This window comes from Syzygium oleosum, unplaced genomic scaffold (assembly GCF_021117445.2).
Source record: "Syzygium oleosum isolate NSW1041296 unplaced genomic scaffold, Sole_v2.1 Sole_v2.21, whole genome shotgun sequence".
In the NCBI taxonomy this organism is placed as follows: domain Eukaryota; kingdom Viridiplantae; phylum Streptophyta; class Magnoliopsida; order Myrtales; family Myrtaceae; genus Syzygium; species Syzygium oleosum.
The window spans coordinates 981,603-1,000,401 of NW_026607505.1; the positions used below are offsets into that span (position 1 = coordinate 981,603).

At 39.6% G+C, this 18,799-nt stretch overlaps 3 protein-coding genes across 5 annotated transcripts; 1 reads left to right on the forward strand and 2 right to left on the reverse strand.

Annotated features, from left to right (window-relative positions):
• Window positions 1-3,151: 3,151 nt before the first annotated feature.
• On the forward strand, window positions 3,152-5,749 carry LOC115677255 (DNA repair protein XRCC3 homolog). 3 transcript variants are annotated; one of them, XR_008818677.1, is made up of 3 exons: window positions 3,152-4,173; window positions 5,200-5,461; window positions 5,636-5,749. XR_008818677.1 is itself a non-coding variant. In XM_056320803.1 (2 exons), exon 1 carries the CDS (start codon window positions 3,180-3,182, stop codon window positions 4,131-4,133), a length of 954 nt encoding a protein of 317 aa, XP_056176778.1. In that variant the 5' UTR covers window positions 3,152-3,179; the 3' UTR covers window positions 4,134-4,173; window positions 5,200-5,635. The 3 variants fall into 3 exon arrangements, 2 of the variants coding, with proteins under 2 accessions (XP_056176778.1, XP_030456241.2); XM_056320803.1 differs by lacking the exon at window positions 5,636-5,749 and having other exon boundaries at window positions 5,200-5,635; XM_030600381.2 differs by lacking the exons at window positions 5,200-5,461; window positions 5,636-5,749 and adding an exon at window positions 4,619-5,119.
• On the reverse strand, window positions 5,629-9,643 carry LOC115677256 (glutamate receptor 2.7-like). Its single transcript, XM_056320800.1, has 4 exons — window positions 9,333-9,643; window positions 7,764-9,034; window positions 6,841-7,153; window positions 5,629-6,565 (listed from the first exon to the last, which is right to left on the reverse strand). Exons 1-4 carry the CDS (start codon window positions 9,628-9,630, stop codon window positions 5,736-5,738), a joined length of 2,712 nt encoding a protein of 903 aa, XP_056176775.1. The 5' UTR covers window positions 9,631-9,643; the 3' UTR covers window positions 5,629-5,735.
• Window positions 9,644-13,527: 3,884 nt separating this feature from the next.
• LOC115666265 (glutamate receptor 2.7-like) lies at window positions 13,528-17,671 on the reverse strand. The gene is made up of 5 exons (XM_056320805.1): window positions 17,271-17,671; window positions 15,642-16,972; window positions 14,724-15,036; window positions 14,216-14,604; window positions 13,528-14,129 (listed from the first exon to the last, which is right to left on the reverse strand). Exons 1-5 carry the CDS (start codon window positions 17,554-17,556, stop codon window positions 13,770-13,772), a joined length of 2,679 nt encoding a protein of 892 aa, XP_056176780.1. The 5' UTR covers window positions 17,557-17,671; the 3' UTR covers window positions 13,528-13,769.
• Between the last annotated feature and the right edge of the window lie 1,128 nt (window positions 17,672-18,799).

Sequence of the window (18,799 nt, forward strand, 5' to 3'; positions counted from 1 at the left end):
CTCGTTGGCCCTCGATTATGGTAGTTCGCCGGCTATGGCAACCGGCAGAGGAAGAAGGAAAAAAAAGAAAAAGGAAAAAAGGAAAAATTCAGAAAACTTATAAAAAAAATTCAATAGAATTGTTCACGTTAGCGTCGGTTGTGTCACGTAGGACAGCCGGCGTCTACGTCAGCGGTTGCCGACCGAAATTGACCGGAAAAATTATATTGACAAATTATCAAAAGATTTAGGACAAAATTGGTTAAATTAAAAAGTTTAGAATTGAATTGACATCCGTACAATATGTTTATGACTTTTTTTGGTAATTATCCCTAGAATATTCATGAGCGACCCTTGAGAAGGATTAGACGAAAAGGAAATCAAATCGAATTTACTAAACATTGTCAAATCAGAACAAGGGTAGCGCCAGCACAAACATGAGCAACATCGATCTAAACCATCATCGACGAAACCCAAAAATGACCAACTTTTGTGCGTAGAATCCAAGACCGCGTACCCCGATCGAGAGAGCTAGGGTTAACAACTTTTTTTGGCCCTTTTGCAAAGGCTACAAGAGATGGCTGTTTTCTTGTAAACTTTCGTGTGTAGAATCCAAAGACCCTATGCCCCTCTTGCCCATAGTTCTTCTCAATTCCTGTTATTATTACAAAGCCTCGCCCTAGAGATTGACTAGACTTCGATTTGTCACATGCAGACATGTCCTGATCTCCAATAACAATCGCACAGTCGATCGCAGGCGCAAATCACGATGGATTGTGTCATGATGTATGGAGGGAGAGCGAAATGGCAGGAGCTAAAGATAATAAAACAGGATGTCTAGGCGGCTAAAGACCAAATCCTCGTGCAAAATGACGGACATAAGATGACGAAAATTTCGAGCACTATCGCCCGTCCATATCTGGTGATATAAGCCCGTTTGTAAAATAATATTTCGTAGTTAATAGAATATAGAGCTAAATCTGGACTTGTAATGACCATTACATGTAGATTTGACGTTAGATCCGCCACATCTTTCACTCCTCGAGCTACGCATGAAAAAGTTCGTGCCAAAATGTCATTGATCCACCATGTTTTTCTTACGGAAACAAGCATGATCGACGAGAATCGTGCATGGTCGACAAGGATGTCAATCGATCCATCATTCATGAATTCCTGGATCGTCTATTGCACCCTAATGTAATAGATGTGTTGCTTGCAAAATTTAATTCGGGGACATATATAGGTTGATAAAAAGAATCGAGGGTTCCTATGGCTCGGCGATTAGCCGTTAAACAACTAAATGGCCTCGGCATTTTCTTCACAAGATAACTTAATTGGTCCGTCGACGAGTGCTAATTACTTTTCGAGACGTGAGAAGTTAAGAAGGTCTCTGAATGTGACTCCTCAACAAGAAGAAGAGCAAATTCTGAGCATTTCTTCTGGGACCTCGAAAGATCTAATCATGGAATGGACGTGGCATCCTCTTTCCGGAAGATATTGCTTTCAAACTATACCCACCCATGGGTAGCTCAGTTGGTTAGGGCGTACTTGGGATTGTGTGGTTAGGCGTACTGATCCGAGGTTCGATTTCCCAGCTGAGCACTTGTGATTTAAGTGGGGGGCCATGACGGTGGGTTGCTGTGCTAGTCTCTCCCGAGGAATAGTCGAGGTGCGCGCATACTGGCTCGGACACCTCGGTTACCAAAAAAAAAAAAAAACTAAACCCAAATGCCTCTACTAATTAAAGAAGTCTACTCTAATTAATTTAGCTATAGTGTGGTTTTTTGAATAATCTCGTTATTATTATTATTTAGTTATTAGAAACGACTGCTTAGTGGAATGAGATACCCAGTCTTTCTGCTCACCACCTGATCAATTTGATTAATGGAAAATGCTAACGTGATATTTTTAAATTTTTTCTCTATCTTACGTCAATTTTTTTATTGTTATTATTCTCTAAATCTTATTTAAAAAAGATTAAAAAACTAAAAATGCTAAAATATTATTTTAAAAGAACTAGAAAAAAATAGACAGAATGGCAAGAGGCTGGTGGGGTGCCATTGCCGCCCATCACTAGAGGGGCCAGCAACCTAATTAGGTGGCAGATTCGCCAGACCTAAGCGAGGCCTTGCCAGCCCCAGGCGAGGGTCAGCGAGGGTCGCCCAAATATGGGCACTGGCCCTCTATTGGGCCTGGCGACCCTTGCTAGATTTGGGCTCGGTGACCAGATTTGGGTGAGGTAAACTTGGGTGAGCCTCACCGGCCCTCGCTTAGGGCTATCGAGTCGGCCACCCTTGCCTAGGGCCAGCGGGGCGATGGGCGGCGGCGGCGGCGGCACACCACCAGCACTTACCATTCTCTCTCCTTATTTTTTTTTCAGTTTTATTTTTTACAAAAAAATTTAGCCTTTTCAAGTTTTTTAATCTAATTTAATAAACATTTAAAGAAAAAATAATAAAAATGCCACACACGTCAACACATTCCGTTAGTCAAATTGATAATGTTAACGGAAATGCTTGATTGCACTTTTTGAAAGTTGTAGGACTCAATTGTAATTTCGCGACAAGGTTTAGGACTTTTAATGCATTTATGTCTAAAAAAAACAAAGCAACTATATACACATGGACCAGATGATTCTATCGCTTCGTTCGAAAAAGAATGTGTCGGTAAATTTCTAAAAGAAATGGTAGGTGTCCGATATTATTAGTAAAACAAATCGCTCATCTCCCGATTCTCGATAACTTGGCGACTTACAAACACTTCAATAAAACTACTGACTTTTTAGACAATTCAAAAATTATTAACCTCCTTTTAATATTTCGCAAACTTTTATTTGTCTTTTCTATCGGCGTCTTAAATTTACCAACTCTCATAGGAATTTACCCAAACCTTTCTTCGAGTGACTTGCCAACTCTTATTCGATTACCCTACCAACTAATTTCGAATTACCAACCTTTATTTGGGCTCATCTCACGGCCTAGCCGAAAGCAAAGGGGCAACTTTTTACATTTTCCGATCAAAATTTTAAATATCATCGAAAATTCAAAAACTCACAAGGAAAATCGTACCTAAGCATTCGTGCTAATATTTGTACTTAAAAAAATATTTAAATTTGCTAGGCTTAAAAAAAAAAATTTAAGTGCGTAAGCTCCGAAATTTTTGATTAATTTGAATATACACGGACCTTAGCATAAAGTCCCATGCTTAGGGAAGATTTCATATTTCATGTTCGAGACATGAACATACGCCGTAAATCTTTCTTGGCAGCGAAACAAATGACGCCGGAGAACCTCCTCCGCCGTCCCCGGCCCGCCCCGAAGTGCACCACCGGCTGCCCCGTCCTCGACCGCTGCCTCGGCGGCGGCGTCCCCTGCCGCTCCGTCACCGAGGTCGCCGCCGAGAGCGGCTGCGGCAAGACCCAGCTCTGCCTCCAGCTCCTCCTCTCCGCCCAGCTCCCGCCCTCCCGCGGCGGCCTCTCCGCCTCCTCGCTCTACCTCCACTCCGAATTCCCCTTCCCCCTCCGCCGCCTCCGCCAGCTCTCCCGCGCCCGCCCCCTCGGCCCCCGCCACGACCCCTTGGAGTACATCTTCGTGCACCCTCTGCAGTCCGCGGACCACCTGCTCGACGTAATGCCCAGGATGGAATCCTTCGTGGAGAACTTCAAGAGCCAGTTCCCGGTTCGGCTTATCGTTATCGACTCGATAGCGGCTTTGTTCCGGTCGGAGTTCGACAATAACCCGCTTGATCTCAAGCGGAGGTCGTCCATGTTTTTCAAGATCTCGGGGAGACTGAAGTTGCTGGCCGAGAAGTTTGATCTCGCGGTTGTGGTGACGAATCAGGTGGTCGATGTGGTCGCTCCCAATGAGGGGATTAACGGGCTGAGGATTGGGAACTTGGGGTGCTTGGAATCATCCGGGAGACGGGTTTGTGCCGCGCTGGGTCTGGCGTGGGCGAATTGCGTGAACTCGAGGCTGTTTTTGTCGAGGGATGAAGAGATTGTTAGTACAGTGAATGACATGAGGGATGAGTGTGGTTGTGAACGGATGCATTGCGGAACAAGGAGAAGACTCCATTTGCTCTTTGCCCCTCACATCCCTGATACATCTTGTGAATATGTGATTACCAGAGAGGGAATTTCTGGGGTTTGCAGATAACTCTTGGTCCCTGTCTGTACAGTCTGAGCTTCTGCCGGAGGTAAAACTGACACAGTTTTGGTCAGACTTTACTCTACTGAAGTGGAAAATGAAGTTGCTTGCTTTGATCCTTTTTGCCAACTCAAGTATATTCGGGTGTCTACTGGTCTTTTAAGAATGACAACAACATTCTCAGTTTGATGAGTTGTCTACCAAACTTGTTTTACTCATCCTAGTCCAAAGCATGTTTCCACGGAACCAATTGCTTAAAGGATGGTTGGTTCGATTTACGTTTATTGTTGTCCATCGTTTTTAGTACACAAAACTGATTGACGTATTCTGTGCCCAGATCCATTCCTTCTTAGTCGTCTAGTTTTAAGAATTACTATCGTCTCTCATACTTAAAATATGAGAGACATTTTATCCAGGTTTTGTGGCCTAATATGAAATCATACGGGATAAATTAAGTGGATAGAACATTGAAAAAGGAATTCTCCTGTGAACAGAACTAGATAGAACATCAACGAGGAATTCACCTTCAAGGAGCCGAATAAGAACAGAGATAATAACAACTATCCAGGTAAAAGAACAAAAAGTCAAAAGCGTGTGAGTTTGTCATGATAGGAGAGTGCGTTGAGGGTGCACTTCCCTTTGATGTTCTTCTGCTGATGTCACAAACCGTCACTCATTGATCCTGTTGTCTATGTTGACTGCCATTTTTGCTATGATCTCCTCCCTATCTCTCTCTCTCTCTGCTGCTTCACATATGGGTGGACAATGGATTGACACTGCTTATAAGGCTTCTTAATTATTATTATGGGGAATGGCATAAATCATGAGCAATTAGTTATCAACTGATGACAAGTTTTTCGACGAGCTTTTCGTCACTTGTTACCTGTCAATGAAGAGCTTCTTCTCACTAATTACCAACTAGTGGGAAGGCTCTATTCATTAAGTTAAGCTTATCTTTTCTTATTTTCTTTCGGCAAAAAGACAGTTTATATTTGAGACATTCAATGTGTCTTAAATTATAACTGGTCTTATATGATTTCTCTACAATGTCATCATGTGCAAAACTTGTCATCAGTTGAAGATAGAGCTTTGAGAGCCTGTCCCATGGAATTCCTAGGATGCAGAATCCACTTCAGGTGACAGTTAATGCGCGAGGCCGAGGCATTCAAGTCAGCGATGGCCATGGTCATGCAATGTTGGGCCATCTCTCCAACTGGGGACTCCATATCAAGAATCACCCCAGCATGAACGTGATCAAGACAATGATGACGAGTGTTTTGTGCTATCGACCAACCAATGGAATGGAAGGCATGTAAGATCGCCGACAAGATGAAAATGTGTGCAAATCTCTCCAACTTCATTGTCAATGCAGACATATATAAGAATATCGGTATCTCTTGTAGTTAATTTTGCAGAAGTAGTTAAAAATAGAGCAGGAGGTACAAGAGTGACATATTCTTATTTCAAACATCTTCAAAGTTCTAACAAAAGTTCGCTCTTCATCCCTACAGCTAGAAAATCCTAAGAAGCTTCAAAGTTCCTTGCCGCGTGTAAGCACCATGATCTTAGTTGGTATCTACATCATCTGAGGACCTCACACTTTATTCCGATTCAATAGGAATATCTTCTGATGTGTTTGGAACTGGTTCTTCTTGATGGGATATCACCAACCGGTGAGAACTTCTCTTCAACAGTTTGATTAGCAACCTCGTGTTGTTGTGCAGTTGTCGATTCTTTCTTCCTAACTCTATAGGATACTAAGACAGCTACAGTCGAAGTGATGCCTGTGATAAGAAGGAGACCGCGAAAACTGTACAAGTCAAGTCTAGCAACTTTTGTTGAAGAATCTTGATTTGTGAATAAGGAATGATTTTGAAACCAATATTGGCTTATCAAGTAAAGTTTTCCATCTTCTCTCAATTTTGCTATTGATGCAGAAGTGTCAAGGACTAAGGTTGACCCCTTACGAAAAGCCTGCATAACAGGGCCTAACATTATTAATTGGATCGATCCAATATATTCACTTAACTGTATAGAAAAAAAGAGACTTACAAAGCCAAATCCATTGGTGCTGTCGTATGGGGGCTCAACCATGGTGTATTGAGCAGAGTACTTGGAAAGAAAGAGCTTCACATATGGAATTTCATCAATAATTGCTGAGACGCCACCATTCTGGCTTCCATCTCTCAGAAAATTTGCATAATCGTCAACCGTTTGCAAAGAGGGAATAGAGGTTTCTTTGGAGGATTGACCGATCAGAACTATCTTATTAAGCGGACTATTGAAAGGGACACCGACAGATTCGCTCTTTGGCAAGGACTGAATCTGACGAACTGTTAGCATTGAGCTCAGGTTTGCAGTGTAACTGGAAGTTAGTATTAGAACTACAAACAGCCATACAATCACCACAACTTTGGACAAGTTGCTCATTAATTTTTCCCCTGCAAATCATGAGATGACAATTTAGCCTCGTACTATATCAACTCACACCGTTATTGTACAGCAGAGTGTAAATATCCACTAGAACCGACGGGGCGTATTCCTTCTGCCTACTATCAATGGACATTTATTTGCTTCTTTTTGCCCTGAAATTTGGGTTTAATTCTAAGAACTGTATTGCTGGAGAAACCTTGATCTTGAACTCAGTTGATCTACTAATCATAAGAAATTTTAAAGCAGGATATGAACAACGAAAACATATAGAGGGAGTTCTTACATTGTGGAAAAACTAGTGTCGAGAATGAATACCGCATCACTTTCCCAATTTGATGAGCTAATGGTCCCTTGAACTCACTGTCGTCATTGTGCTCAATTGTCCACACTACCCATCCTGTGAAGACAAAGAAAGCGCCTATGACTAACCATAGATTCACGTCGAGAGGCAGTAGAAATATCCACATGCTCTCGTTTCGTGTTGTCTCAATAGGCACGATCATCCCTACTCCAGCTTGTGTGAAAGGCATTGTGAAGTCCACATACGACGATCTATCTGCTGTGATGGTCATGTCTCCCACGGCTGCATCATATTGCTGGTGCACATTTCCAAGGGGACCCAAAAGAAATGGTAAGTACATATCGTAAACAATGCATATAAGCATACAAGCACATACACTGGCAAATACACTCCAGCACTTCCTTCACCCTGCGTCATTCAATTTCTTTTGTTGACATTCTTTTCCCCCAGATGTATATAGAGTAAGCGAGTTGTTTCAGGTATCGACAACTTGATAACGATGATCCAGATGATGCTCAGTATAGTGCGAAACATATTAAACAAGTACTGTCCAAGAGTAATCACGTGAAAGAAATTTGGCTACAAGAAGTTGTCATTTTTGCATGCACAGTTATGTAATTATGTAAATAGAAATTCATCTTGCCTGTACTGCATCTTAGACTGGCTATTTATTTCCACATAATAAAATGAAAAGGAGTATTGAAAGGGGAAGAATTGATGGACTATAAGTTTTGTCTATATATTTTAAGCTCTTTTGTTAAATAAACCAAATGTAATGTTTATGTACTTGGACGTGCTATTTATCTGGTGTCAATCTTGCATGGAAGCAGAAGATGTTATTTTGTGGTTGCACACACTTGAAAAAAAGACAATCCTCAAGGTATACTGGGTTCATTCAAGATCACCTGACGGTATACTTGGTATATCATATCGTCATAACCGCTTTGAGACGGAATGAAGTCAAATTTTACTTCATAAGGCAACAAATCGATTGCAGCCTTGAACACATCTATGCAAAAGCCCGTTACCGTTGTCGCATTTGTCTCAGGATCGTGTTCCACTCCCACCATTTCTTTAAAACCTACTCTATCTGGAACTACGATTCTCAATCTCTTCCCAGCCTTTGACATAACCCGTTGACCTTTTGGTATAGCCAAGGATGATCCAGGCCATCTGATAGAGCCCATTTCTCTCACAGAGGTTGATTGAGTTGCAATATTAGACCTATTTAGCCCTGTCGTTATCCCATTACGTTGGGTCCATAATCCGAATCTCTCGACTCTTCCGACAACATTCACTATTTCAAATGCTACTGGTTGTTGCAGCTGCCCATTCTTAAGTTGAATTTCCCCACTCAAACCCGTGAACTTGATTTGTAGAATCGTGCGGACTAGATGACGAAGCTTATTTGCAGAATCAGGCTTCCGCATCGAAGTTATAGGACCTAAATGATTTGCTGCTTTGGCTAAAGCCCAGACAGAATCATATGCCCATAAGCAATATACATTTATATCAGGAATTTGATGATGCTGGTTTGTGAAAAAATCGTTCCTCCACTTCAATGAGAAGTCGTGAAGCCGCGCTGAGGGTGGAATATAAGGTCTAATTCCGATCACTCCTCGCATCGAGTCTAAAACCGACCGATCCATCACAGGCAGCTCGTTTACTATCCCATCAGTCACAATCCAACCGTAACCTGCACTCATCATTCCCAACTCGTTAACCTTAAAGAAAAACCGAGATGCGAGGGAAGCAGACATGTGGACAACGAATATATTGGCAGACAGAGCCATCAGTTTATAGAGTTGGGCTTCTACATATATGTCCCTGGCTTGTGGTGGAACGATAGTTCGATGCGCTACACGAACATTGCCTTCGTCTAATGCGAGAAGAAGATCGGGTATGATTCCGTTTCCATAGGAACTGTCCTCATGTATTATAACTAATTCTCTCCACCCGAATCTTTGAACTAGAGCAGCAATGGCTCCAACCTGGGAGTTATCATTAGTCGTCATTCGGATAAAGTTTGGATTTTTGTCTCTGGACAAGAAAGGGCTACTAGCAGAAAAGGAGATGATAGGCACTCTATCTCCCAATTCCGCCAGAAGCTCAGCTTCTTCAGATGTTTGTGGGCCTATCAGTACGTCAACTTGTTCATTCTCCAAAAGCTCCGCAGCTGCTCCAATGGCAATAATCAGATCAATTGTAATCACAAGTACCAGATGGCAAGTCCTCTCTCGTCTAGCTAAGCGCCTACTCACAAAAAGAAAATTTTCGCTACCTCACACATACCATTACTCACCTTCTTACATAATAATATGTGATTGTGAACCTCATCATATTTTTCAGCACTGTGATTGTTTTATTTAATGGCATCATGAATGCACAATATAATTTCCTTTTTCCCAGTTTGCGTTGCTTGAGCGTGGGTATGTGCAAAAAATGACTGAGGCGGAGAATTGATGAGAACTCACCCGACGATAGAGCTTTGAGAGGCTGTCCCATGGAATTCCTAGGATGCAGGATCAACTTCAGGTGACGGTTAATGTGCGAGGCCGAGGCATTCAAGTCAGCGATGGCCATGGTCATGCACTGTTGGGCCATCTCCCCAACCGGTGACTCCATATCAAGAATCACCCCAACATGAACGTGACGATCATGACGATGACGAGTGTTTTGTGCCATCGACCAACCGATGAAATGGAAGGCGTGTAAGATCGCTGACAAGATGAAGATGTGTGCCAATCTCTCCAACTTCATTGTAAGCTGCATATTCCCACAAAGTTTGGAGCCTAATATCTATAGCAAGTTTTGATGATTGGTAATGTTGATGAGTCGTCTTCTGGAAAGTCAAGGCCCAAGTCTCCGGCAAGTGTCCTGCGAAATATCTGAAGCCCAATGGAAAAGTTGGAGAAATTTCTCAAGGTCTCAACGGTTTGTTTGAAAGCTTAATTAAAGTCCGCCACGCTATTTTTTATATGATTAACATCACGAAAAACCTAAAATCGTTATATTTATGACAAATTTATCAAGAATTAATTTTTTGACCATAACAAATCTCAAATTGATACACCTATGACAAATTTACCCTGAACTAATTTTTTGACCACAAAAAACCCTAATCTGGTACACTTATGACAAATTTAACCTCCGTTAAATTGGATTAATATCACGAAAAATCATAAATTAGTAAACCTGTGAAAATCCCGAACTAGTACACCTGTTAAATATCACGTGTTATCCAACGCAACAATTTGACCGTAAAATTTAACGGAAACTAACGGAGGGTAAATTTGTCGCGGGTCTACCATTTTGGGGTTTTTGGTGGTCAAAAAATTAGTTTTGGGTAAATTTATCACAAATGTATCGATTTAGGATTTTTCGTGGTATTAACCATTTTTAATAAGTTAATTCAGGATACTAGTCTCAATATGTCTAGCATTCCTCTTAACACTTTACGATTTCACTAATTGTTGTGGCTAACTTTTTATGTCTCGCTCTTGAACTCATTTATGGCTTCGTTTGTTTCACGGAAAATGAATGATTTAGAATGCATCTTTTCTAAAAATGATTGCTTGTATACAACAATAAATATTTTTACTGTCTATGAAAATGTTTAGATGTAAATTATTATCGATAATGAAAACGTTTGGTGTTGGCTAATAATTTCAAGCGATACAAGTGATCATTTTTAGGAAAATGTTTTCCAAATTATTCATTTTTCATGAAACAAACAGAACTTAAGTGTATGTTTGTCCTCTAATCAAATATCAGAAAGCTTTCTTGCTTCCCGTAGTAGATAATTTCTATAGAGATTTGTAAGTTTCTAACGTTGATGGTAAAAAAAAAAAATGTGACCAGCACATAGTGATTTTTCTAGAGACTTTTTAGTGATTTAACAACTTTTATATGAATTCACCGACACTTATTTGATTTGTTGTCGATTTCCAACTTCTCTAATAATTTACCAACTTTTATTTGTGTAACTTACCAACGTTTTATACTTATCTTTTCTTATGAAATTACCAACATAAGGAATGAAAGCCCAATAATATAAGCGAGAAATAAATGCAGAACGAAACTTGACATAAAAGGAAAGATTGAGGAGATATTCCACTATAATCAAGGTGAAAGAGAATATAATCGTTCGAATCGCAAACCCGTTCAAGTGTTTCTTTACCCCGATTACACCCGATTAAGCCACACAAAAATTGATGTTTTATTTGGTCCATGCTCGTCCAGACATCCCCCCGAAGAGGACCGACTGCCCAAAATCCTCTTAGCCAAATTCTGCTTTACTCTCTAACACAAAAATAGTTCTTAACTTCTTTTAAAAGATCCCAAAATGAGGAAACAAATCAACTACTAAAAAATAGGGTTAATACCACGAAAAACCCCAAACCGGTACACCCGTAACAAATTTACCCTCCGTTAGTTTCCGTTTAATTTTACCGTCAGATTTTTGAATTGGATGAGACATGACAGTTGGCGGGTGTACCCGTTTGGGGTTTTACTCTTAGTTTGTCACAGGTATACAAGTTTGTAATTTTTCGTGATATTAATCCAGTTTAACGGAAGGTAAATTTGTCACACTAGTTTATGATTTTTGGTGGTCAAAAAATTTAGTTTGGGGTAAATTTGTCACAGGTGTACCATTTTGGGATTTTTCGTGATATTAACCCTAAAAAATATCTCTTCCGTATGCACTTACCAATCTCCATAACCGTTAGAATTTTAGTTTGAATGAATGTAAATTGTCGCAAGATAAAAAAAGTTTAATCTAAATTTGAAATATACATATACAAGAGACTTGTGGACTAAAAGTTCTAAAAGTTATTTCGACTCATCTAAGTTAACATTTTGTTCGTCATTTAGTAGTGTACCTGTCAGTATTTATTTTATAGCTATGGACTTTATTAGAACTTAATAATAGGAACTCGAGGTTGAAAATTTTACATCAACGAGAGATCATCAACAGATGTTTCTTTCCTCTCCTATCGGCCGGCTAGAATATAGAGCATCATTAGAAATCAAATCCACCGATCGAGCAGCCAAGAAATCAACATGCTAAAAGCTTTAATGAAATTAAATTCTATCTGTAGAGCTCACTTTCCATTATTTTCGAGAAATTTTTCTGTGCTCTCGTGTTACAAAATCTCTATCCATCCAAATTAATCATCTATGCTAAGTAATAATTGGCTTGAGAGCACTAGGCTTGAGTGGACGGAGGACTTACAAAATACAAAACTCATGCATGACTTTGGAGGTACTTGCAGAAGTTTCAGCACTTTGTTATCCTAATTATTGTGAAAACAAGCGATCGAATAATAAAATAAATAGAATAATAAAATAATTCGGACACTAGATTTACGTGGTTCGGTAGAAATGACCTACATTCACAGGAAGAGCAACATAAAATTGCAATATAGATCAAGCGATATAATGAAAATTACAACAATATTTGAGTCATTTAAACATTAATTGTTTCTTAACCTCTAATTACAGCTAATAACTTATACAGTATTTAGCAACACAATTCCTAAACGAATTTACCTATCTATTGCACAAATGAATTAACAAATTTTACCACAAGATTTAATCGGCTTTCAACACATAAATCCTTGGTGAAACTCCAAGGACAAAACCCACGAAGATAAGCCACTGCCAAGCACTCGGTGAAACCGCGCTTCAACCAATTCTTGCGGCCAAAAATTGGTTCTATAAAAGAACAACTTGCAGGATAGTCCAAGTTGACCGAATCAATGCTCAAATCAAAATCCATGTCCATATACATAAGAAAATCCAAGTTGACTGAGTCAATGTTCAAATCAAAGTCCCCGTTGGACTTTCCAATTTGAGAACAAAGACTTCCAATTCATATACTGAAATTGCCATGTGCTCCAACAAACTTGTGACCAAATACAAGGTCCAAGATTGACTTTCCATTATTGATCGTCACTTCAACACACAAACAATTTCCGTATTTTCTGCCTACTTTATTCGGGTTGGGATTCGTCTAATATGCTCAAACTCGAGATATATTTTAACACTAATTATCTCTGTTTGAGCGGAATGAAAATTGTACCGTTATGACTAATTTGCGTGTATCCAAAAAGTGATAGGTTGCAGTATAAATAAGATTGCCTGTCACTTTACTCTGCCCAATTGATTTGCCATTTCTGAGATTGTTAAGGCCTTACCCCCACTGGATTGGTCTTGTGGGCTTTTTGCCTGTTATAGGACGCATAAAATTTTCATGTTAGATTGTTCTGTTAAATGCTAAATAGAAATCAACCCTTAGCGTTCGTTTATTTCACGAAAAATATGATGTTTCTGAAAAATGTTTTCCAGAAAGTCGTTTTCCAGAAAGTCGTTTTCCAAAAAAATGACAATATTTTTCGGTCTTTGATTGAAACCTGAAAATGAACTAGAAAATATTTTTCGTAGTTTGGTATGGAAAATCTGATTTGATGGTGTTCTTTTCATTGACGAAAAATATTTTCCTTAACTAGTTTATTTTCTGTTAACCGAATGCCGGAAAATCCGGAAGACTTTTCCCTAGAAGTCGTTTTCCGTGAAACAAATGAAGCCTCAATTGAAATGATAAAACAATAAGGAATGTTCTTGTCATTTCTTTGCCCCTGTATTGAGAAAAATAAAGCTTTAACATGCATAAGAATATTGGCATTTCTTACTGTTAATTTTGCGGAAGTAGTTAAAATAGAGCAGAAGGTACAAGAAGGAATTAATCTTATTTCAAACATGTTCAATGTCCTAACAAGACTTGACTCTTCATCCCTACAGCTAAAAAATCCTAAGAAGCTTCAAAGTTCCTGGTATGTTGCCACATATAAGCACCATGATATTGGTCGGTATCTACATCAATTAAGGACCTCACACTTTCTTCCGATTCAATAGGAATATCTTCTGATGTGTTTCGAACTGGTTCTTCTCGATGGGATATCACTCACCGGTGAGAACTTCTCTTCAACAGGTTTATCTGCAACCTCATGTTGTGAAGTTGTTGATTCTTTCTTCATATATTTATAGGATACTACCGCAGCTACAGATGAAGTGATGCCTGTGATAAGGAAGAGACCGCGAAAGCTGTATAAGTCAAGTCTGGCAACTTTTGTTGCAGAATCTTGATTTGTGAATAAAGATCGATTTTGAAACCAATTTTGGCTTATCAAGTAAAGTTTTCCATCTTCTCTCATTTTTGCTATTGCTGCAGAAATGTCAGGGACTAAAGGTGACCCCTTAGGAAAAGCCTGCATAAGAGGGCCTTAGAATCATTAATTATATCGATCCCAAAATAATTACTCAACTGTATAGAGAAAAAAGAAAGAGATCTTACAAAGCCAAATCCTTTGGTGCCGTAGTGTGAGGGCTCAACCATGGTGTATTGAGCAGAATACTTGGAAAGAAAGAGCTTTACATAAGGAATTTCATCAATAATTATTGAGACACCACCTTTTTGGCTTCCATCCCTCAGAGCATTCGCATAATCTTCTGCCTTTTTCAAAGCGTGAAAAGAGTGCTTTTTGAAGGGTACATTGGTCAGAAATGTCTGATCAGCTGGACTGTTGAAAGGGAAACCGATAGATTCGCCTTTTGGCAAGGACTGAAGCTGATGAACTGTTAGCATTGAGCTCAGGTTTGCAGTGTAACTGGAAGTAAGTATTAGAACAACAAACAGCCATACAATCACCACAACTTTGGACAAGTTGCTGATCAATTTTTCCCCTGCAAATCATGAGATTGCAATTTAGCTTTGTACTATATCAAGTCACACCGTTATTGTACAGCAGGGTGTAAATATCCAAGAGATAATGGTCACTTGAACACATAGAGAGAGTCCGTACTTTGTGCAAAAAATAGTGTCGAGAATGAATACCACATCACTATCCCAATTTGTTGAGCTAATGGTCCCTTGAATTCATCGTTGTCATTGTGTTCAATTGTCCACACTACCCATCCAGTGAAGACAAAGAAAGTGCCTATGACTAACCACAAATCCACTGTGAGAGGCTGGAGAAATATCCACATGTTTGTGCTTCGTGACGTCTCAATAGGCACAATCATCGCTACTCCAGTTTCTGTGAAAGGGATTGTGAAGTCCACATACAACGATCTATTTGCTATGATGGTTATATCACCCACCGCTGCATCATAGTGCTAGTACATATTCCCAAGGACCCAAAAGAAAGGGTAAGTACATATCATAAACAATGTATATAGGGGTACAAGCACATTCAGTGGCAAATAAACTTGGGCATTTCCTTCAACCTGCATCTCTCACTGTCTTTTGTTAACATACTTTTTTTTCCTTGACATACAGAGTAATCGAGTAGTTTCAGGAATCAACACCTTGATAACCATGATCCAGAATATGCTTACTATCATGGAAAACATATTAAGCAAGTGCTGTCCTAGAATCATCATGTGAAAGAAATTTGGCTCCAACAAGTTGTAATTTTCGCATGCCAAATTATGTAAACAGAAATTCATCTTGCCCATTCTGATATCACTGTTCCATCTCTGCTGCCCAATATATCCACATAATAAGATGTAAAACAATCATTGAAAGGGAAGAATGGATGGACTACAAGTTTTATCAATTAATATTTACCTCTTTTGTTCAATGATTAAAATGTCATGTTTATGTACTTGGATGTTCTATTTGTCTGGTGTCATTCATGCATGGAAGCAGAGCATGTCATTTTGTGGTTGCACACACTTGAAAAACAGACAATCTGAATACTGGGTTCATTCAAGATCACCTGACGGTAAACTTGGTATATCAGGTCGTCATAATAGCTTGCAGCCATCAGTATGTTTGAATTTGTAAAGGGGATGAAGTCAAATTTTACTTCATAGGGCAACATATCAGCTGCAGCCTTGAACACATCTATGCAAAAGCCCGTTACCATCGTTGCATTTGTCACAGGATCGAGTTCCACTCCCACCAATTCTTTAAAACCTACTTTAATTGGAACTCCAATTCTCAATCTCTTCGCAGCTTTTGGCATAACCCGTTGAACTTTTGGTATAGCCAAGGATGATCCGGGCCATCCAATAGAGCCCAATTCTCTCACAGAGGGTGACTGAACTGCAGCACCAGACCTATTTAACCCTTGCGTTATCCCATTAGATTGGGTCCAAAAGCCGATTCTCTTGACTCTTCCGACAACATTCACAATTTCATATGCTAGTGGTTGTTGCAGCTGTCCATTCTTAAGTTGAATTTCCCCACTTAAACCAGTGAACTTGCCACGTAGAATTGTGCGGACTAGATCGGATCCTGTTGGTTTTGAGGGAATGGCGGCCAGACGAGCAAGCTTATTTGCAGAATCATTCTTCTCTATAGAAGTTGTAGGAACTGAATGATGTGCTGCTGTGGCTAAAGCCCAGACAGAATCATAAGCCCATAAGCAATATACATTTACTTCAGGAATTTGATGATGCTGGTTTGTGAAAAAGCTGTTCCTCCACTTCAATGAGAAGTTGTGAAGCTGCTTTGAGGGTGGAATATAAGGTCTAATTCCTATGACTCCTTGCATCGAGTCAAAAGCCGACTGATCCATCAAAGGCAGCTCGTTCACTATCCCATCAGTCACAATCCAACCATAGCCTGTACTCATCATTCCCAACTCATTAACCTTCAAGAAAAACCGAGATGCGAGGGAAGCAGACATGTGGACAATGAATATATTGGCAGACAGAGCCATCAGTTTATACAGTTGGGCTTCGACATATATGTCCCCGGCTTGTGGTGGAATGACAGTTCGACGTGCTACACGAGCATTGCCTTCTTCTAATGCGAGAAGAAGATCGGGTATGATTCCGTTTCCATAGCAACTGTCCTCATGTATTATAACTAATTCACTCCACCCGAATCTTTGAACTAGAGCAGCAATGGCTCCAACCTGGGAGTTATCATTAGTCGTCATTCGGATAAAGTTTGGATTTTTATCTCTGGACAAGAAAGGGCTGCTAGCAGAAAAGGAGATGATAGGCACTCTATCTCCCAATTCCGCTAGAAGGTCGGTTTCTTCAGATGTTTGTGGGCCTATCAGTACGTCAACTTGTTCATTCTCCAAAAGGTCCGCAGCTGCTCCAATGGCAATAAACAGATCAATTATAATTACTAGCACTAGATGGCAAGTCCGCTCTTGTTTAGCTAAGCGCCTACTCACAAATTGAAAATCTTCTGTACCTCATACAAACCGTTAGTCACCTTCTTACATACTAATATGTGATTGTGAACCCCATCATATTTTCAGCACTGTGGTTGGTTTTATTCAGTGGCAGAATGAGTGTACAATATAATCTCTTTTTCCCAGCATGGTGTGGCTTGAGCGCATGTGCATGCAAAGAACGACAGAGGCGAAGAATCAACCGGAACTCACCTGAAGATAGAGCTTTGAGAGGCTGTCCCATGGAATTTCTAGGATGCAGAATCAGATGGTTAAAGAGCGAGGGCGAGGCATTCAAGTCGGAGATGGCCATGGTCATGCATTGTTGGGCCATCTCCCCAACTGGCGACTCCATATCGAGAATCACTCCAACATGAATATGACGACGACGAAGATGACTGTTTTGAGCCATCGACCAATCGATGGAATTGAAGGCGTGCAACATAGCCAACAAAATAAAGATGCGCGCCGATCTCTCCATCTTTATTGTCAGCTGCATATTTCCTCAAAGTTTGGAGCGTAATATCTCCAGCGAGTAGTCTCGATGGGATGGCGGTGGTGTTAGTACGTTCTGAAAGTCAAGTCTTACGTCTACAGCAAGTATTCTTCGAAATTTCTGGAGCCAAATGCGAAAGAGTAGCACAAATTTCTTCTCAGCTTCTGTACAATTAGGGGGATGTTGACGGCATGTGTTTCCACACCATTCACTGTCTTAATGGGCGAGTCTATTAACAATGGATTTGTCTGGACCAATAAATGATTTTCTTTTAGTTTTTTTAGGATCAGGTCTTATGTTAGGAAGTCCAGGACTGGGATTACTTATCAATCCAATTTATTCTGCCTTTTCCTTGTGAATATTTTATCAAAACTCCTATTTTGTAGCGGCTGTGCACCTTCTTATCTATGTGAGGGCTAGAAACGTTTTAATACTATGATGTTCATGAATGGTTCAGAATATTATAAAGATTTGAATCTTTGGATTGTTGGAGATGGGATCACTTCGTTGGTTTGTGCAAGCATTTGGTTTCACTAGTGAGTACTATTTTAGATACATCTTACTATAGGATTATTTGGACGACAAAGTCAAATCAAAATATCGGGCAAGATTTGATAGGTAAATAGTTAACAAATCGAAATTCATTTATCAATATATTTTTCTCCCATTTGAACTCATTTCCATAATTGTTCCCCAAGAGGCACTTTTTATCATTGGATCAAAAAGCAAAAACTCATAACCATTCAGACTGAGATTTGTTGAATTGCTAAGATCTATCGCATTTTAGTTTAACGACAAAAGATTGTGAGGGCATGGTGCCTCTCGAGAACCATATAAACATCCCCATAGAGGCAAACATAGAATCGAAGAGAGTGGTGAAGTGATCTATTTAAAAATTTGGGATAAGTTCATTGAAAGTCCTAAAACTTGTCACAAAAGTGTAATTGAGTTCTAAAACTTTCAAAAAATGCAATCAAATCCAAAAACTTGTCAAATTGAGTCAATCGAATCTTAAAGTTAACATCGTCTAATTTACTAATGGAAAACACCTGCGTGGCTTATTTTAATATGTTCTCTCTCCTACATGGTGATAACGTGGCTAAATTATGAAACATAAAACTAAAAGGACGTCGTTTTGGCCCAAATTAATTTTTTAATACTAATTTTATTAAATCAAAAATTAAAAATAATCTAAAATTTTTTAAAAAATTATTTAAAAAGGGGAGGAGGGGAAGTCAGGCGAGGA

Coding starts and splice junctions, on each gene's coding strand:
- LOC115666265 (XM_056320805.1), bottom strand. CDS start 17,556: ATGCAGCTGACAATAAAGATGGAGAGATCGGCGCGCATCTTTATTTTG. Junction 15,037..15,641: donor TATACCAAGTTTACCGTCAG/GTGATCTTGAAT, acceptor AATATGTACTAG/CACTATGATGCAGCGGTGGG. Junction 14,605..14,723: donor GACACTATTTTTTGCACAAA/GTACGGACTCTC, acceptor CATGATTTGCAG/GGGAAAAATTGATCAGCAAC.
- LOC115677255 (XM_056320803.1), top strand. CDS start 3,180: ATGCTTAGGGAAGATTTCATATTTCATGTTCGAGACATGAACATACGC.
- LOC115677256 (XM_056320800.1), bottom strand. CDS start 9,630: ATGCAGCTTACAATGAAGTTGGAGAGATTGGCACACATCTTCATCTTG. Junction 9,035..9,332: donor TCTCAAAGCTCTATCGTCGG/GTGAGTTCTCAT, acceptor CCATTGGAGCAG/CTGCGGAGCTTTTGGAGAAT. Junction 7,154..7,763: donor TATACCAAGTATACCGTCAG/GTGATCTTGAAT, acceptor AATGTGCACCAG/CAATATGATGCAGCCGTGGG.